This window comes from Dama dama, chromosome 1, assembly GCF_033118175.1.
Source record: "Dama dama isolate Ldn47 chromosome 1, ASM3311817v1, whole genome shotgun sequence".
In the NCBI taxonomy this organism is placed as follows: Eukaryota; Metazoa; Chordata; class Mammalia; order Artiodactyla; family Cervidae; genus Dama; species Dama dama.
In genome coordinates, this window is record NC_083681.1 from 26,927,401 (window position 1) to 26,944,381 (window position 16,981).

Here is a 16,981-nt window from a genome sequence, read left to right on the forward strand (position 1 = left end):
AGTCACTTCAGTACTGTCCAATTCTTTGCGAACCACTGGACCGCAGCCCACCAGGCTCCTCTGTCCATGGGATTCTCCAGACAATACTGGACAATACTGTGGAGAATACCACACCCTCCTCCAAGGGATCTTCCCAACCCAGGGATGGAACCCACATCTCTTTAAGCCTCCTGCATTGGCAGGCAGGTTCTTTACCACTAGCACCACCTGGAAAGCATAATAATGTAAGAGGTGTTTAATATCATGAGATGGCTAGAGAAATTGCAACAGAAGTTGAAGGAAAATATTACTTTCAGGCTGGAAAGCACATTAAGATTTGAAAAAGCAGCACTGCATTTGGGTCTTATGTATACACAGGATTGAAACCTTGTGACCTCGAAGACCAGAGAGAGGGGCGTGCTGGTGAAAACAAGTTGGACAAGCATGAAACACACAGTGGTATAGAGATGGAACCTGGGGCGATTTGGAAAGGAATGTTTGACAGGAAGAAAGAAGATAAGACTGGGAAAGCCCGTAAGGAAGTAGAGAAGAGGGGCACAAAGAAAAGGCACCTAACCCACCTGAGAGGTCGTGTAAGGTTCCTTGAGAAATTGGGAGCTTGATCTTGAAAGATATGTAGGAATCAGCCGTCTGGATAAGAGTGCTTGAGCTGGAGGAGGTGACATATAAAAAGCCTGAGAGAGCATGGCGTATCTAGGACACATTTACTTTGGTTAAGCAAAGAGCACAGTGTGTAGCTCCTAAAGCAAATCCTAAAGAAAGAACACCGTGTGCAGAGCTGGCAAGAGGTGCGCTTGAGAAGAAGACAGAAGTGATGAAGGGCTCTGCAGGCCAGGCAGGAAGAGCATAAGCGCCCTCTGCAAGATGCAGAAAACATTTCAGGATTTCATGCAAGAAAGTGACGATCTAATGTGTGTTTTAGAAAGATCTTCCTAGAAGCAGTGTAAAGGATGCATTAGAGAGGATCAGACTGCAGGTAAACAGACCAATTAAGGGATTGTTGTTGTTTAGCCACTAAGTCATACCTGATTCTTTTTGTGATTCCATGGACTGTAGCCCACCAGGCTCCTCTATCCATGGGATTTCCCAGGCAAGAATACTGGAGTGGGTTGCCATTTCCTGTTCTAGGGGATCTTCCCAACCCAGGAATCAAACTGGCATCTCCATCACTGGCAGGTAGATTCTTTCTCACTGGCCACCTGGGAGGCCCTAAGGGACTATTGCTGCTAAGTCACTTCAGTCGTGTCCGGCTCTGTGTGACCCCATGGACTGCGGCCCACCAGGCTCCCCCGTCCATGGGATTTTGCAGGCAAGAGTACTGGAGTGGGGTGCCATTGCCTTCTCTGAAGGGACTGTTAGATCAATTTAAATCTACTTTCCTCATCTGTGGAATGAGGATATGGGTAAATTAAGACAGTGGTGGTGAAACTGACAAGAGTGAATGCAAGAGATAAGCAAGACTTAGTTACGAACAGAGAGGGAAAGGGCAGCGAAGGAGGAAGTACTCTAAGATGTCTTGCAGCTTTATTTAACTCATTGATTGGGTGGACAGTGATAATCTCCATCAGGATAGAAAATATAGGACAGCAGGAGGTTTAGGGAGTAAAAACGCTAAGTTCAGTTTTAGACATCTTGAGGTGTAGGAAAATGTAGTTGAATGTTTAAAATGATGGGTTTTGAAGATAGACCTGGTTCTATCCCTTATTATCTCTGCCTCTTGGGCAAGAGACCTATTATTATCCTCTCAGCTTCCTCATCTGTAAAATGAAGCAAGAGAGATTAACTACTTCCAGGGTGACAGTAGGGATTAAATTTCATGAATAAAGTTCCTAAATAATAGTTGCTCTTTTGTCATTAATATTATTTGCAATAACTGTGGAATATTAGAATGAGATATTCAATGGGCAGCTTTGGATCATGATCTAAAGGTTTAGATGCAACAGGTCATGCACTTCATAGTAAGTAAAGTGTTTACTTACTTTAGAGTAAGTAGAGTTGTGTTAACAACCTTTTTAAAAAAGGGGACGTAGGAAGAATTGGGGCACTGGGACTTGAGGCATAGATTTGCCAGTTTATTGGATGAGGAGAAGGGTAAATGATGACCGCTGAGAAGCAAAGTAGGCACAGTTAGTAAACATCAGACACATATTGCAGTATTTAAAAAGGGGCAGTCCCTATTTTCTTACAAGCAATTTGGTGAATTAATTGAAAAAAATAGATACAGAATTCTTCTGACTACTCGAAAAGATCTAATACCCTAGAAGGAAGAAATGAAAAGATATGAATATAGTTAAAAAAAAAAAAAAGAGAGAGAAAAAAATGGTTTCCAAAGTAAAATAAAGCCAAATGGGGGTAAATCATCAAATTAATAAGAGAAGCCAGGATGTGTCAAATAAGAAGATATGATAGGCAGACGTCAACATGGTTCATGAAAAAGTATGAAAACAAAGAACAGCACTACTTATTATTTTTTCAAAAGGAAAATAGGAAAAATACACGAGAAAAGAATGAAACTGGCTACTACAGGAAGATGAGTGGGAATGGGCCAGAAAATACAGGGAAAGGAGTGACACTTCTTTATGCAGTTTTGATTTTCGAGCCATGGTAATAATTTATATATTCAACATAAAAAACTAAATCAAAAAGGATAGGTAAAACACTACAATTGAACAGAAACAGAAACTAACGATCCTAAGTATACATCTCATTGATCTCACACACTTGCATGCATGCACGCACGCACATGCACACACACGCGTAGAAGGAACTAACTTGTGAACTTGTGAACACAATACTCTGATCGCCAACCTTCAAAGGTGGAAAGAATCTATTTTAAAGGCAAAAAGAACGGCAAAAATCTTCAGTTTCACTTGGTAGTTTTGTTGTTTACCTTGTTCTCTGTGGAGTAATTCCAAAACTATTTTTGCATTAATGTTAAGACACTGATACGGCCAGGAACCAAGTTTCACATCATGGGGAAAAAATACAAGTAAGGAATGACAGAAAGGAAGAAAAAATCTTAGTCTTACACTAGAATTGAAGACATCAGTATGAACTCATCATTTAAATAAACAAATATAAATTTAAAATGTATACAGATAGATACATAAAATTTATATAATAATAAATAAACATGTAATCTCCTAGTTCTGTTCACTGAAACAAGTCAACTGCAATGAAAACAACTCTTTGGTATCTAAATACCATTTCTCCACTAAAAGGAGGGGCTTCCCTCAGGGCTCAGACAGTAAAAAATCCGCTTGCAATGAAGGAGACCCAGGTTCAATCCCTGGATGGGGAAGAGCCCTTGGAGAAGGGAACAGCTGCCCAATCCAGTATTCTTGCCTGGAAAATTCCATGGGCAAAGGAGCTTGGTTGGCTACAGTTTCACTTTTTCACACACTCACTAAAAGGACCCATGACTTCTCAGGTCTGATTCCAGATCCGGAACAGGGAAAAGACAAGGTGAGCTTGCACATCTTCTTGTGACCTAAAATAAGAAAGATCTTAAAAATCAACAGACATAAATCAAAAGGATACAAGAATCAGAATGAAGGGGTTCTCTCTGGCAGAATTTGATGGAAAGGAAATATTATCACATTAATTTTTTAATTTATGAGTCTGTTCTGGTTTAAAAAAGAGAGAGAGAGAGAGAGAATGGGGGTAAGGCAAGCTCTTCTTTACTCAAGAAAGCTTCTACCCAATGCAGGGGAATGACAATTAAAAAAAGCACAATTTTGTAAACACTGGTGCAATGCTTGATTTAGACAAGGTTTATCAATGCTGCTAAAAGCACTAGACGAACTGTTTGAGAACAAGATCTTCAATCTCAAAATATCCCACAAATTACTTATTAATGACAAAGGGACAAAAGTGGAAAATTCTGTAAATCCACTTCCACCAAGTGATTAAACATACAGTCCAAGGGATCAAACCTGTCAGCACGAAAATCAGGACAAAGTACAATTATGTCTCTTTTGATGTGATGTTAAAAAGTGGCATCACCAGCTGTGCAATGTTCTTGCTTATAGTTGAATCAAACTATGAGGAAACAAGAAAACAATCCATAGAACCATGGGACATTCTACAAAACAGCAAATCTGGACTCAACAAAATGTCAATGCCATGAAGGACATCCCCCACACACACACTTCTTCAAAGAATCTTAACCAAAAAAAAAACAAAAAATTGGGAAAAAAGAGACATGAAAACCATATTCAATATGTGATCTCTGATGAAGTCTAGATCAGGAAGGACGAAGAAACATAGATAAAGAATATTAATGGGACAACCGGGGAAGTCTGAATATGGACTAGACATTAAATAATAATGCTATCAGTCATGTCCGACTCTTTGTGACCACATGGGCGGTAGCCCGCCAGGCTCCTCTGTCCATGGGATTTCCCAGGCCAGAATACTGGAGTGGGTTGTCATTTCCTTCTCCAGGAAATCTTCCTGACCTAGGGATTGAACCTGGGTCTCCTGAATTGCAGGCTGACTCTTTACCATCTGAGCCACCAGGGAAGCCCAAATAACAACGGTGAATATTAAATTTCTTGAATGTAATGAGGTTGAGGAGGAAAATGTTCCTATTCTCAGGAATCTCATGCTGAAGTATTCAAGATGACATGTTACTATGCCTGCAACTTGCTTTCACATGGTTCAGGGAAAAAAAAAGATATGTGGATACATTATTTAGAGAGCTAGAGGTAAAACAAATGAGCAAAATGTTGACAGTTGATGAACTAAGCAAGGAGTGTACAAGCATTCCTTATACTTTCTACTTTCCTGTGGTTTTGACAGTTTTCAAAATAAAAATTGAGAATAAAATGCAACCATATCCATCAGGAGTCAGCGTACCCCACGATGACTGCACCAAAGACAATGCCTGGTATAAAAACTTGATTTCACAATAATTTTTAAATTCTCACTTTTCTACCAAGTGCCTTATGGGTTAGCTACAGAAATGCAAAGTTCTTGATTTAAATGTAATATATAGAATATAGGGAGTAAGTAAAATCACAAAGTCTTGTCTGTATTAAAAGTCCCCAAAACTTGAGATTACAATCACTATTTCTCCAAGGTGACTGGATAATTGTATTTACTTCCAAAAAGTATTCAACTCTGGGTGGGATCTTAATCTTACTGTCACCTTATTCTTCAGTTTCACCTTAGAGACAGTTGACTACATCCTGAATTAATCCTTTCAGCACAGAATTTTTCAATAGTCTCAAATGTGTGAGGGATTTACAAATGTGATTAGTAGTAATAGCAGCCAGAAACATAAGCCATCAGTAAACCATGGCTGTTTTAATAAAAGCCATATATATAAAATACTTCCTTGTCAAGAACATTTATATCTGTGATCTTATTTTATTTGTAACACCCTGTAAGATAGGCTGTTTTTAGCACATAAGCAAAGCACTAGGTTTATACTGTTCTGTAAGCTAAACCGGCCGTGTATTCTTCTTGCCAATCCGGCCCAGAGATAGAGAGATTTGCTTCAGGAAAAGGAAACAAACAGCAACTAACATTCATGTGATTACTAACAAAACTAAAAGAAAGGTCTCTTCACAATGATGCGCACAAGATATGCAAAAGGAAAAGTGAAGTTAGGTGTCATTTAAGCTAATCTCTATTCAAACCTCAGAGATAAAACCATTTGAGCAGTAATTTAGGACTGAATTAACTTGTTTTTTCCCTCCCTATCTTTGAAGCTTTCGTTACTTAAGTGTTTCTGCAAGAAGCAAGGTCCTCTTCTATTCAGAAGCTGATGGTGTGTAGTAACCTCTGCATGGCTCGGCTTATCCCAGGCTGATAATCAACAAACAGCCAAATACATACCACATCTGACATACAACCTTTTCCCCCAAGACTGTCCCCAAATACTCCATGATAATCAAGTGTTCGTATCACTGAATTCTCTTGCTGTAAAGCCTTCCAGTAGCAAAAACTGAACTCTGCAGGGGCAGGACACCAGCCGAGGAAAAAAGAAATAAGAGAAGAACCGTGGCAGATATTCGTATCAGATAAAAGCTTTGAAAAGACCCTTCAGATAACAAGTTTAGCAGTTAGGCTGAGAAACAAACATTTCATTTTTTTTTTTCCTTAAGCCAGTAACAATTCACCCTGGATGTAATCAACTAAAATGCGATCAGCCATGATAGAGGGAGAAGCCTGTGTTTAGAAAGGCAGTGCTACTCCCAAAGTCAATGCTATTTAAGGTGTTAGCTAATAAAGACCTGGGCTTCCCTGGTAGTTCAGCTGGTAAAGAATCCACCTGCAATGCAGGAGACCCCGGTTCGATCTGTGAGTCGGGAAGATCCCCTGGAGAAGGGACAGGCTGCCCATTCCAGTATTCTTGGGCTTCCCTGGTGAACTCAGCTGGTAAAGACTCTGCCTGTAATGAGGGGGTTCAATCCCTGGGTTGGGAAGATCCCTGGAGAAAGGAACTGCTACCCACTCCGGGATTCTGGCCTGGAGAATTCCATGGACTGTATAGTCCATGGGGTTGCAAGGACCTGGGTTTTAGTGCACTTCCTTCTGGCTCCCTGGGTAGGAACTTCTTAGTAACTGCCACAGCACCAAAAGCATAAGCACCAGCTGCTCCTCGAAGGCTCCATCTTCTGGAATCTTCAGAGGGGCTGATCTCATGTGGGCCAGGTCAGCAGTTCCAGACGAGGCCCCCTGAGTCTGACTCTTCCAAAGTCTTCAACTCCTCAAGGCTTAACATTTTGCCCAAAAATCTTAACTTAGCCAGCTTATAATTTGTTAATTCAATTACGCTGCTTTCAAGCTATAGTAAATGTCTGTATTCCAACACGCACTGCCAAATAGGCATAATACACTTTCAGCATTCTAAGGTTTAAATTTTTCATTAAAATATTGGTGATAATATCTACACACTGTGGCTTACTAGAACGAAATAGAGTCATGTCTACACCTGTAAAGCAGAAAAAGAAACGTCTGTGTTGGCACACATTTTAGATAAGCACATATTAGTTAAACTGGAAGATGCAAAGGAAAGAGATTTATTCTCAAGATGGGCAAGGGGATTCAGCCATCCTGAATTATAATTGTATTATAATCCAAAAGAGTTAAGAGAAAAACTGAACAGAGAGCAGATTTATGCAAAGGCAACCAGCTGAAGGCTGATCAGTGGAACCACTTTCTTCCTCGGTTTCACTGGAGAATCACCAGTCTTCCAGTCTCATCAGGATTGGGCTGAAAAGTAATAAGAAACGAGGGCAGTTAGAGAAGGAGTGAAAGAGCAATTGAGGAAGGAACAACCTAAAGACAAAACAGTGTGGATTCTGAATCTGGTGTGAGGAGCAAGAATTTGAGATTAGGTTTTCTGCTAGGGCAGTGTCATGATCCTGTCCAGGAAAAAATTACAGCTGCGGTTGTTGTTGTTTGGTCGCTAAGTCGTGTCCAACCCTTTCGCAATCCTGTGAACTGTAGCCCACCAGGCTCCTCTGTCCATGCGATTTCCCAGGCAAGAATACTGGAGTAGATTACCATTTCCTTCTCCAGAGATCTTCCAGACCCAGGGGTCGAACCCACGTCCCCTGCTTTGGCAGGCGGATTCTTAACCACTGAGCCATGAGGGAGGCCCAGAGCTGTGGAAGGTGGACTTAAATTCTGACTCACAGAGGCTGGGAGAAGGGAAGTCAGTAGGGAGCTTCTGCTAGTAAAAAATGGTTTGGAGAGGATGTTGAGGCTTCCCGAAAATATAGTAAAGAAATAATCAGCCCCATTTTATCCCATTTTGTTTCTGTCCAAGGGTGAAAGCTAAGGAAGAGAAAAAGAAGACTCCAAATTTCAAGGCCTTGGAGACCAGGATGACAATGATATCATTCATTGGCAGTCTAGAGACTCTGAGGAAAGTTGAGACCTAGGATGAAAGGTTCAATTTCTGACATGTTAACTTCTGGATTATTGCTAGCCAAGTGGAGATGTGCCACAGACAGTAGGAGAGATGGGGCCTGGGAACCTTTTGTTTTTAGGCAGATTCCTCCCTGCCCCCTCGGGGGACCTCATAACTTAATTCTAACTTGACGTTGCTGTCTAGTGCGGGATGGCTCAAGAGGATTTAGAGTGCCTGCCTACCTTACCACGGGAGACTGCCAAGAGCAAGCTACTTACTCTAGGCATTTTTAAAAGTCCATGTCACTAGAATATCAACTTCAAACACTGAGTAGCATTTAAATATATATCAGAGCACTTTCATTTCAAGCCTATTTAACATTTCTGAAATATCTAGATCAAAATGTTGGGTCAAATGACTATATTCCAGGAAAACATCTACTAAAAGAAAAAATTTTCCCCATCCCACATCTCTCATAAGATAATCACCCCATTCAAGACACCTGTCAGTCATAATAGATTTTTTCCTTCCTGTTCGTCTTTCCGGAAACCTTACCATCAAGTTCCTCTTTTGAGTAATAATAAAGGCCACATGTCACTTTTGCTGTGCATGTATATAAATACCTCCATCTCCCTTTCTTCTAACCCTAGTTCAAGGCCAACTGCTCCAAAGCTTTTGAGAACCAGCACTGGAAGATCTTCAAAGAGAAAGTGCCCATTAACCACAACAGCAGCTGCTGGCTAGAACCTGCAATTTAAATCTCTGAAAAAGAAACTGTGGCTTCTGAAATTTAAACAAGGAGGTGCCACTTGTAATTACAAACATTCCAGTGGGTTCCTTCGTTCATTGATGGTTTCCAAACAAAGGCTTTTTATTCGATTTTGGTGGCGCTCCCCAAACCCTGAATGTAGGCATTCCTTTGTGCTTTTCGGGTGCCCAGGCCAACTCAGAAAAGGGGTACAGGAGGTGGGTTTTACCTGGCCAAGGCTGCTCCAACACCCCCCCCAAAACATCTCATGTGTAATTAGTTGTTTGGCTGGAAACCAAAAACCCAAATGCTTCAGATTTATAGTCTACATTAAAAACTTTCGAATAAGAAGCTCTTAAAAGACAAACACACACTGCGTATGATAACTAAGGAGAATCTACTTATTAGTTAGCACAGGGAACTCTACTTTAATGCTCTGCGGTGATTTAAATGGGAAGGAAATCCAAAAAAAAAAAAAAACAGATACACGTATAGCTGATTCGCTTTGCTGTAAAGCAGAAAATAGCACATTATAAAGCAACAATACTCCAATAAAAAATAATTATAAAAATTAAATTAAATAAAGGACACACACACACACCCCCTCACATTTCAAGAACCTTGGAAAACGGAACCAACCTGTTTTCCGAGAAACCAAAAAAGTTCCGAAATTAACACCGAAATATTCAAACATTTCTAGCTGAAATTTTTAATTAATATTTTAAATTAATGGACAAATACCGAGAAGTAAAAACAGTTAACATTTTCTCTTCCTACCATCCAGTACCCCCATTCTACAAAAACAAAGCCCCAATACTTACAGCTCCGAATGGGTTTCCCACACCAAAGAAGGCATTTTGTGATCATTTCAGTTACAGAATACAAGCTGAAATTAGCACTTAGCTAATCCAAAAAAACTTTTTTTTTTCTTTTAAGCCATATATTCACAAAACGCCAAGGCATTTATACCACGGAGAGACATTTAAAGAAAAACATACTGAATGAGGGTATCTCACAGCCATCGAACTAAAATAGCCTTTCCTGCAGAAGTCTTCCGATGCAGAGTATTCATTATGAGAAAGTCTAGAAATGGCCAGTCTCACCAAGGGTGATTTCCATAGCTTGCCACAGTTGAGGGATTAGCTACAATTACTGCATATTTACACAACCATATTTACACAACAATAAAACTCATCTTATCCGATCCAAACAAAACCTTGCTCAAAATAAACCAAACCACACGAAAAGGTCTCTTCAGCGCAGGCAGTAATCACGCTCTGGCTTCTCTACTGCCTGCCTCAGCTCCTACCTACTGTATCAAGCCTTCACTCTACCTTCCTGGGTGCAGCAAGACTATGGCAAAAATTCCACCAGTGGAGAAAATGTACACTCAGCTAATGATACTATGCTTTCGGGTGTACAGAAAGAGCCGTATCTTAAAGAGATTCGTTCTAAAGTAATTTATGGAAGAACTGGTAGGATATGCAGGATTTGTTAAAAATTACCTGGGATGGGGAGGAGGTATACAGAAGATTGTGAACCATGGGTAAATAATTATCAAACCGGGTGATTTGCACAGAGGGTTAATATGGCATTCGTTCTCCTTTTGCGTATAATTGAAATTTTCCATAATAAAGTGAAAAAATAAAAGAAAATACAATCAACATAAAAAAGGTCATCTTGCAACAATAATATAATTTTTGTCTTTTAAGAAATTCTCAGCTTTGTCCCAGGCTTAATGCAAAGGACAAGTACCTGGTAAGAAAATCAAAGATGCCTTTTTTGTTCTTAAGGGCTGTTCCTTTATTCTTTAGTTACATGGAACCAGTTCTACTGTTAACGTTACTCCTTGAAATGACCAAATTGAAGCTTAAAAGTCTAAAGCTGAAGCTTCTGTGAAGCCTGGTTTTCACGCACCTGACTTAGGACCGCAATACAAAGCCAGAGCTCTCCCCTCCGCAGGTGCTTTGAACAACGTTCACGTGGTGGCTGCAGATAAAGTCCACAGGTTTCAAATTCACTCGTCAATACCACAGACAACCTTACCAAAAACTGGTTCTTTCTGCCCAGAGATTACACCTCTGATCCAGTAGTTGATTACCGAGAACAACAATTATTCCTGTTGCCTTCAGAATACAAGCTCTTCCTACCAGCGATGCTGGCTAACCCACGATGCAAATCCCTTACTGGACATCCTCGATGGGAGAGACAGTTCACAGGCTGGACATCAGGAGACCAGCTCCTCATCCAGGAAGCACAGCTAACTGAGCCTCAGTTCAGTGGTCCTTCCTTCTTTGGGCTTTGGCTGCCACGCTGCAAAATAATGAGATTTTACCGATGATTTCTAATACCTTTCTCCTTTCCAAAATTCCATGACTGTAAGACTCTTTGTTTCCTCAACAGGTGATATGAAGAAAAAGAACCTTGCATTAAAACGTTACAAGTTTCTATTAAACAATTTTAAATATGACTATGAATACTGGGTGAGCTTCTGTGTAAGTGCATATATATACACATATGCATGTGGCTATATACATATTTGTGTGAGTACACACAAACACACACACACACAGGCTAACTGATACCATTAGGTGCTTAAATGGGACTAATTGCTAGCAACTCAAAGCAGCAAATTTTCAATACTGCAACAGATGTCGCTGTGTGATTTCTCCTTTCTGTCCTGGATTTTCTGTTAAAAATGCCCAGCGTGATGGTCAGTACTATTCTTCCCAAGAAAGAGATACAATATTTGAATCCTTTGGATGTATTTCTTATAAAATTTCTTCATATGCTGGTAAATTTCCATTCAAATCATAGCATTGATTAGTTTGGCCCAATTTAAGAGATTCCCCTGCATAAAAATGGGCCTTTTGTTAACACACACAAAACCATTTTTAAAATGTGAATTCTAAGTGGCCAGTTAAGTATCAAAATGTCACATACAGAAACCAAGAGATTGAGTTTATATTCACAGCAATATTATAAAGTTTTTAAAGCCTGAAAATCACTTAGCAATACAGGCCAAGGAAAAATTTAAAAAAAAAGAAAAAACTTATGTTTAAGGCCAAAACATACCAGGTGTGGGCAAAAGGCACCGAAAACTCCAAAAGCACCTTTCATGATCATGAAAATTTTGGATTTTAGTTTTCAAAGCATTTCTTTAAAAATAAATAATAAGGCTAATACTATAATTGCAAGACCTCTTACCTGTCTGACAGTCACTATCAACCACTTCTGACACATGTCATATAGAAAAGTGATATCTCTTTTCATTCAACCGATATATCCACCAACAACCATCCATCTCAACAGGTAGCTTCCACTTTCTTCCGCTTAAATTCAGAGCTGGGAGAAAGGATTTCAAAATCTCCCTTTTAGACCCAGGAAACCATTACCTTCGGGGGTTTTAGAGGGAGCCGCGAGCTGAGCAGAGCAGTCAGGCAGTCCAGGGAGCCGAGGACCAAGTCGGATAAGAACACGAAGTCAGGGAACCAGAGAGGAAGCGCCAATGTCCTGCCTTGGCTTCTTCCCCGTCCCACTCCCCTGTCCCAGGAGGGCCATTGGGGAAAACTGGATAAAGCATGTACAACATCCATATGAATAAAGCTCTTTGTTCCGCAGCACTGCCTGCTCTTTTCTTCCCCCCTTTTTCCGTATTTGTTCATTTCAAAAGATTGCTCAATGGGTCTCTTGTTCCACCAAAATGTCCCAGGCAAATAATGCAAGCTTGTCTCGTCACACAAGTCACTAAATGAAGCCTTGTGCGTCCCCAGTGACACAGTGTAAATATAAAGTGGCATTAATGAGGGGTATTTTATCAAAGCCATCACAGACGAGTGTGAGTCCCTCCCGCGGCTACGGGATTTGATGCAGGGAACGGCGACAATAGCAGGGCGGCACTTTTGTAAAGTCCCTAACCCTCCCCGGTACACAAGCCCCAACAGGCTGCGACAGGCAAAAACTCAGCCCCTGGGCTCCCCAGCAGACTACACATCCCCACCCATTGGTCATCCTTTCTACAGCTGAAAAGGGAAAAGGAGGGTGACAAACCGGGGGTTCACTGAGGGTCAAAAACAACAGCATGCCAGCAACCCAAACCTAACGGACATGATTTACACTGAGTGACTTTGATGATCCCATTTTAGCTGCATTCCATTAACATCCATTTCTTCCAAACACTACAGGAAGGAGATTTTCTCCAGGGGATAGATGGGTTCAGTTACAGGGGAAGACAGAACCGGGACCCCATTGCACAATAGCCCTGGATGGCTACCCCAGTGAGGCTGTGAATGAAACAGCCTAATGAAGTTCAAAGGCAATGCCAACAGGTTTCTCTAATCCTGGAGTAGGAACTGGAGACTTCAGAGAAAGCTTAAAGTAAGAAGAGTAAGGAAGATAAGTCCCTGGGTCCCCACCAGAAATCTAATCTCCAGGTCTAGCACCTGGGGTTAGGCCAAAACCCCTTCTCAAACTGAGCACCAAAATACACATTAAAAGCAAAGAAAAAAGATTTAAAGAAAGTTGTCTCATCCCCTCACTACAAATCAAACCCAATTACTTTCTAATTTGAACACAATCTGATAACCAGGGTACAAACAGGGATGTACACAAGAGCAAGAAGCTGCTTCCATGGTAACTGGCAACAGAATTTTCTTGTAGCTTTGACATGCACGGTTGAGCTCCAGACCGCTCCTTTCCAAGTCAGCAGCCCTCGCTGGGGAAGGCAACTTCTTACAGCGAGATACTTACAAATATAGTACTGCCGCTACTACCCTGAGCCTTCAATGAGCAGGCTGGACAGAGGAGGTATAATCTGATCCTGTTCTGCGGCCAAGCGGCATTGCACGGCTCCCATTTTTAGTCCAAAGGCAATATCCCTGGCCAGCGCTCCCCTCACCCCACCTTTTTTTTTTTTTTTTTTTTGCAGCCAATACAAGTCTATTGTTGCCTTTATTATGCGCCAGTTACTGAGCCTGTACTCACGCTCACGTTTAAACAGCATTGGCGCTTTTTACAATGCAGCAGCAGAGGGATCTCGTTCAGAACATTTTATTGAACCCATCCAGTCAGAGACATCACCCGAAATGAAGTTGTAACCACAACGGCATCGGCTGAACCCAATTATCTCGTAACTCATAAATTAAGAATTCACAGTGGAAAAACAATAAACAACATCCGGAAACAGTGGCAGGGGTCGAAAAAATCCTCAGCTCTGGAACTGAAGCTGCCGCCAGATTTCCACCCCAATGGATCCCCGATAGGTTTCCCAAGCCGAGCTCACTTGCAGACCTGTCCGGGGAGTGGGGTGAGCAAGCACCCCGGCATTCCCCCAAATCCAGAACTGGCGCCCCGCAGATCTCCCCATTTCCTACGGTGTGTCTCCTGCGGTGTTTACGTAACTGTGTGTCCTCTAGCGTGTAAACAAAAGGCACAGCCCAAGTGGAGAGGCGCCCCGGGAGCCGCACCGTGGCCCCCAGAGGTGCGCCCGCCCGGGTGGGGGTTCCGCAGGTGGGGGCTGAGCTCTCGATGTCCTCCGCCACTTGTTGCTCGCGGGTCCTGCGGCTCCCGAGCTGTGAGGAGGGGCTTTGCAGGCGCCAAGCCCTGCTGCAGCCCCTCCAGCACCTCCCCGCCCCCACGGCCCTGAGCCGGGGAGTCCTGGCTCCCGGCTCCCGGCCCGCGGCGGGCGGCCAGGGGCGCGGGGACGCCGCGCGGCCGCGGAGCGCGGCGGTGGCGGGAAGGGGAGGCAGGGTGCAGCACAGCTCGGCTCTCCGCTGGGGAAGAGCTCCGGCTCCCTTTTGTTAGCAAAAGCAAACACTGCCCTCTTCTTTCCCGACCGCGCCAACGCGCCGCGTACTCGGGCAGCCACACAGCGTGCTCCTTGCCGAGTGCTCGGCGTCTTCAGGGAAGGAGCCGGGCGTGCAGAGCCGCCCCTGGGCAAATTCCCAAGACGGCTCCGCACACAGAGGGCGCCGGGAGGCCCGCAGGGTGCCGGACTGGCCGCAGAGGCCGCGAACGCTCCCTCCCACCACCCCCGAGCTGCCGAAAATGACAGGCGGGCTGGAAATCCGGTGTCCCTACTCGCGGCGGAGGACGCCGTGGGGCAGGCGGGTTGCGGACTCCCGCTTCTGCCCGCAGAGGCGGCGACAGCAACCGCCCCCACCCCCGCATGGGGCCGGGCCCGGGGAACTTTCCCTGCCTGGAGCCCGGCCAAGGAAGCCCGCAGCCGGGCAGAGGGGGCGGGGGGGCGGCGATCCGGCTGGAGGGAGACACGAGGGGCGAGCGGTTGGGGACAGGGGAGGAAAGGCAAAGCGCGGGGAAAGCGGGAGCGATCAAACCAGATGAGTCGGGATGTCCTGTGGACCAGTGAGGAATCGCGCAAAAGGCGGCCGCTAGTCAGCCATGGGGAGGTTACGGGGATGGGGAATGGGGGGCCCGCTGGAGAGGTGGGGGCGAATGGGCAGTCCTGGAAGGCGGAAAGACCTGCAAGTTACGGGGACGGCAACGAGTTTGGGAGGGTCCGGAAGGTTTGCGGGGGGTGCCTTCAATCCATCCCCTTCCCCTATATTCTCTAGCCCCCGGGGCCCCTCATTCTCACTGCACTCCGCACCAAGCAAGGGAGAAAAGGTGTGGGTGCAGCCATCCCCAAGGGCTCTAATTCGCACCGAGCTGGGCAAGAAAGAGGGTATTTACTGATCCCTTCAACCCTTTCCATCTCAGCCCTTGAGTTTTCTCTCCACACTCCCTTCGATTTAGGAAGTGGGGGAAGGTTGTCATGGAAACGTTTCCCCCCTCCATGGCTACGGCCACTGGAGCGCCTTAAGAGATTTAGGGGGCCAACGGGCCGGTGCCCACACCTACCTGTGGGGATCAGTGCCGCGGCAGAGAGGAGCAACAGCAGAAGCCGGAGCCGGAGCCCGGGAGGCCCCGCCGCCGCCGCCGCCGCCGCCGCCGCCGCACACTGGGGTCCGCTCGGCAGCACAGCACTCGCCATGTCGGGCACCTGCCTCAGACTGGCGGCGGTGGCTTCCTCCGGAGCCCGAGCGGACAGCTAATGAGATGCTAATGACATGCGCTGGAGGCGGAGTCCCGGCCGACCAATCACGTCGCCGCGAGCCGAACCCGGCTCTCGGAGGACTCGCCCCCTCCCCCACCCCGCCCCCTGGCGCTGGCGTTCGGCGGCGCGCCCGCGCCACCTAGGGGCGGGGCCAGGGGGAGGGGCGTATGCAAATATGTGTATGCTAAAATTCCTTTTCGCTTCCCCCGGATCCAGGAAAAAGTGTTCTCCTGGGCCCCTGGCGTGTAAGGGGCTTCAGCTCCGGGGGCGGGGTCTAGCTTCCTGTACACCTTTATTAGGAATGCTTATAGCCGTCGCTCCAGGAGACCGACGACGAAAATCTCCCTGGGAGGCTCCCCTGCCCGGTACACCGGGTGCAACCGGCCAGGAAACCAAACGTTGCAAATTTCCGTCACTCACCTTGCACCGAAGGAATAGATCTTTGGGAATCGGGGGCTGTTCGAGAGTAGAGAGTGAGAAGGCAGGTCCCCGGATTGACAAAACAATCTGGGAGAAGTGCATGCGTGCTTTGCACGTCCGGCGGAGCGGGAGAGCCCGCTCAACAACCTAGCGGTAGACTTGGGCATAGTTGGGAGAAAGGAGCCGGAATCCCGCTCTCGGATTTTCGAGTCGGTGTCTTTGCGGTAGATTCTCGGGAAAAGTAGATCGAGGAGGGTTGATTTAGGACCACCCCCCCCCCAGCTTGCTGAAGGCCTCCTACCTGGCTTTAATATCTGTGTCACAGATATGTATTTACATGATGCACATGTATTATTAGATATTTACGATTACACACACTCAACAGAAAATCTTTTCTGTGAAGACTTCAGGGTGGAGGGCGGAGGCATGGGATATGAAGAGAGGGTCTGCCATCGTCCTCCTTCAGGACTCAAACCCTCTCCCCTTGCCTCCCCTTTTCCCCTACTCGCGCCTCAGACGGCTGGGGACCAACAGGTGTTCTGAGCTTCCCGCGTCTCTGGGAGAAAGAAGCTCTAGGCTGAAGCGACTCGCTTCTCCGGACTCGCTCTCCCTCCCCGAAATTGCCTTTGCTTTCTTCTCAACCAGGCAGCCGGCTCTCTTATTTGTCTGCTTTTTAATTACTTATTTTCTTCCTCTCTAGAAGATCGTGTGCGCTCTGACCCTCTGTTGCTCAAGCATCAAATTGAAGGACGAGCCATATTAAGTGTAAAGGTTTATAATAATTTAAGTATTCATAGAATGCAGAACAATAAGATGTAGGAAATACAATTTGCATAATAAATATCAATATCACAACAGCTAAAACAAACCATGACAAATTATCTGTGGCTAA

General features: G+C 44.7%; 1 protein-coding gene across 2 annotated transcripts in view; it reads right to left on the reverse strand.

The window, feature by feature from the left end:
* CADM1 (cell adhesion molecule 1) overlaps window positions 1-15,622 on the reverse strand; it is a 350,167-nt gene extending 334,545 nt beyond the window's left edge. For both annotated transcript variants that reach the window (XM_061145060.1, XM_061145059.1), the window contains exon 1: window positions 15,474-15,622. In XM_061145060.1, the coding sequence (XP_061001043.1) occupies window positions 15,474-15,606 (133 nt within the window). In that variant the 5' untranslated portion in view covers window positions 15,607-15,622. The remainder of the gene's footprint in view (window positions 1-15,473) is intronic.
* Between the last annotated feature and the right edge of the window lie 1,359 nt (window positions 15,623-16,981).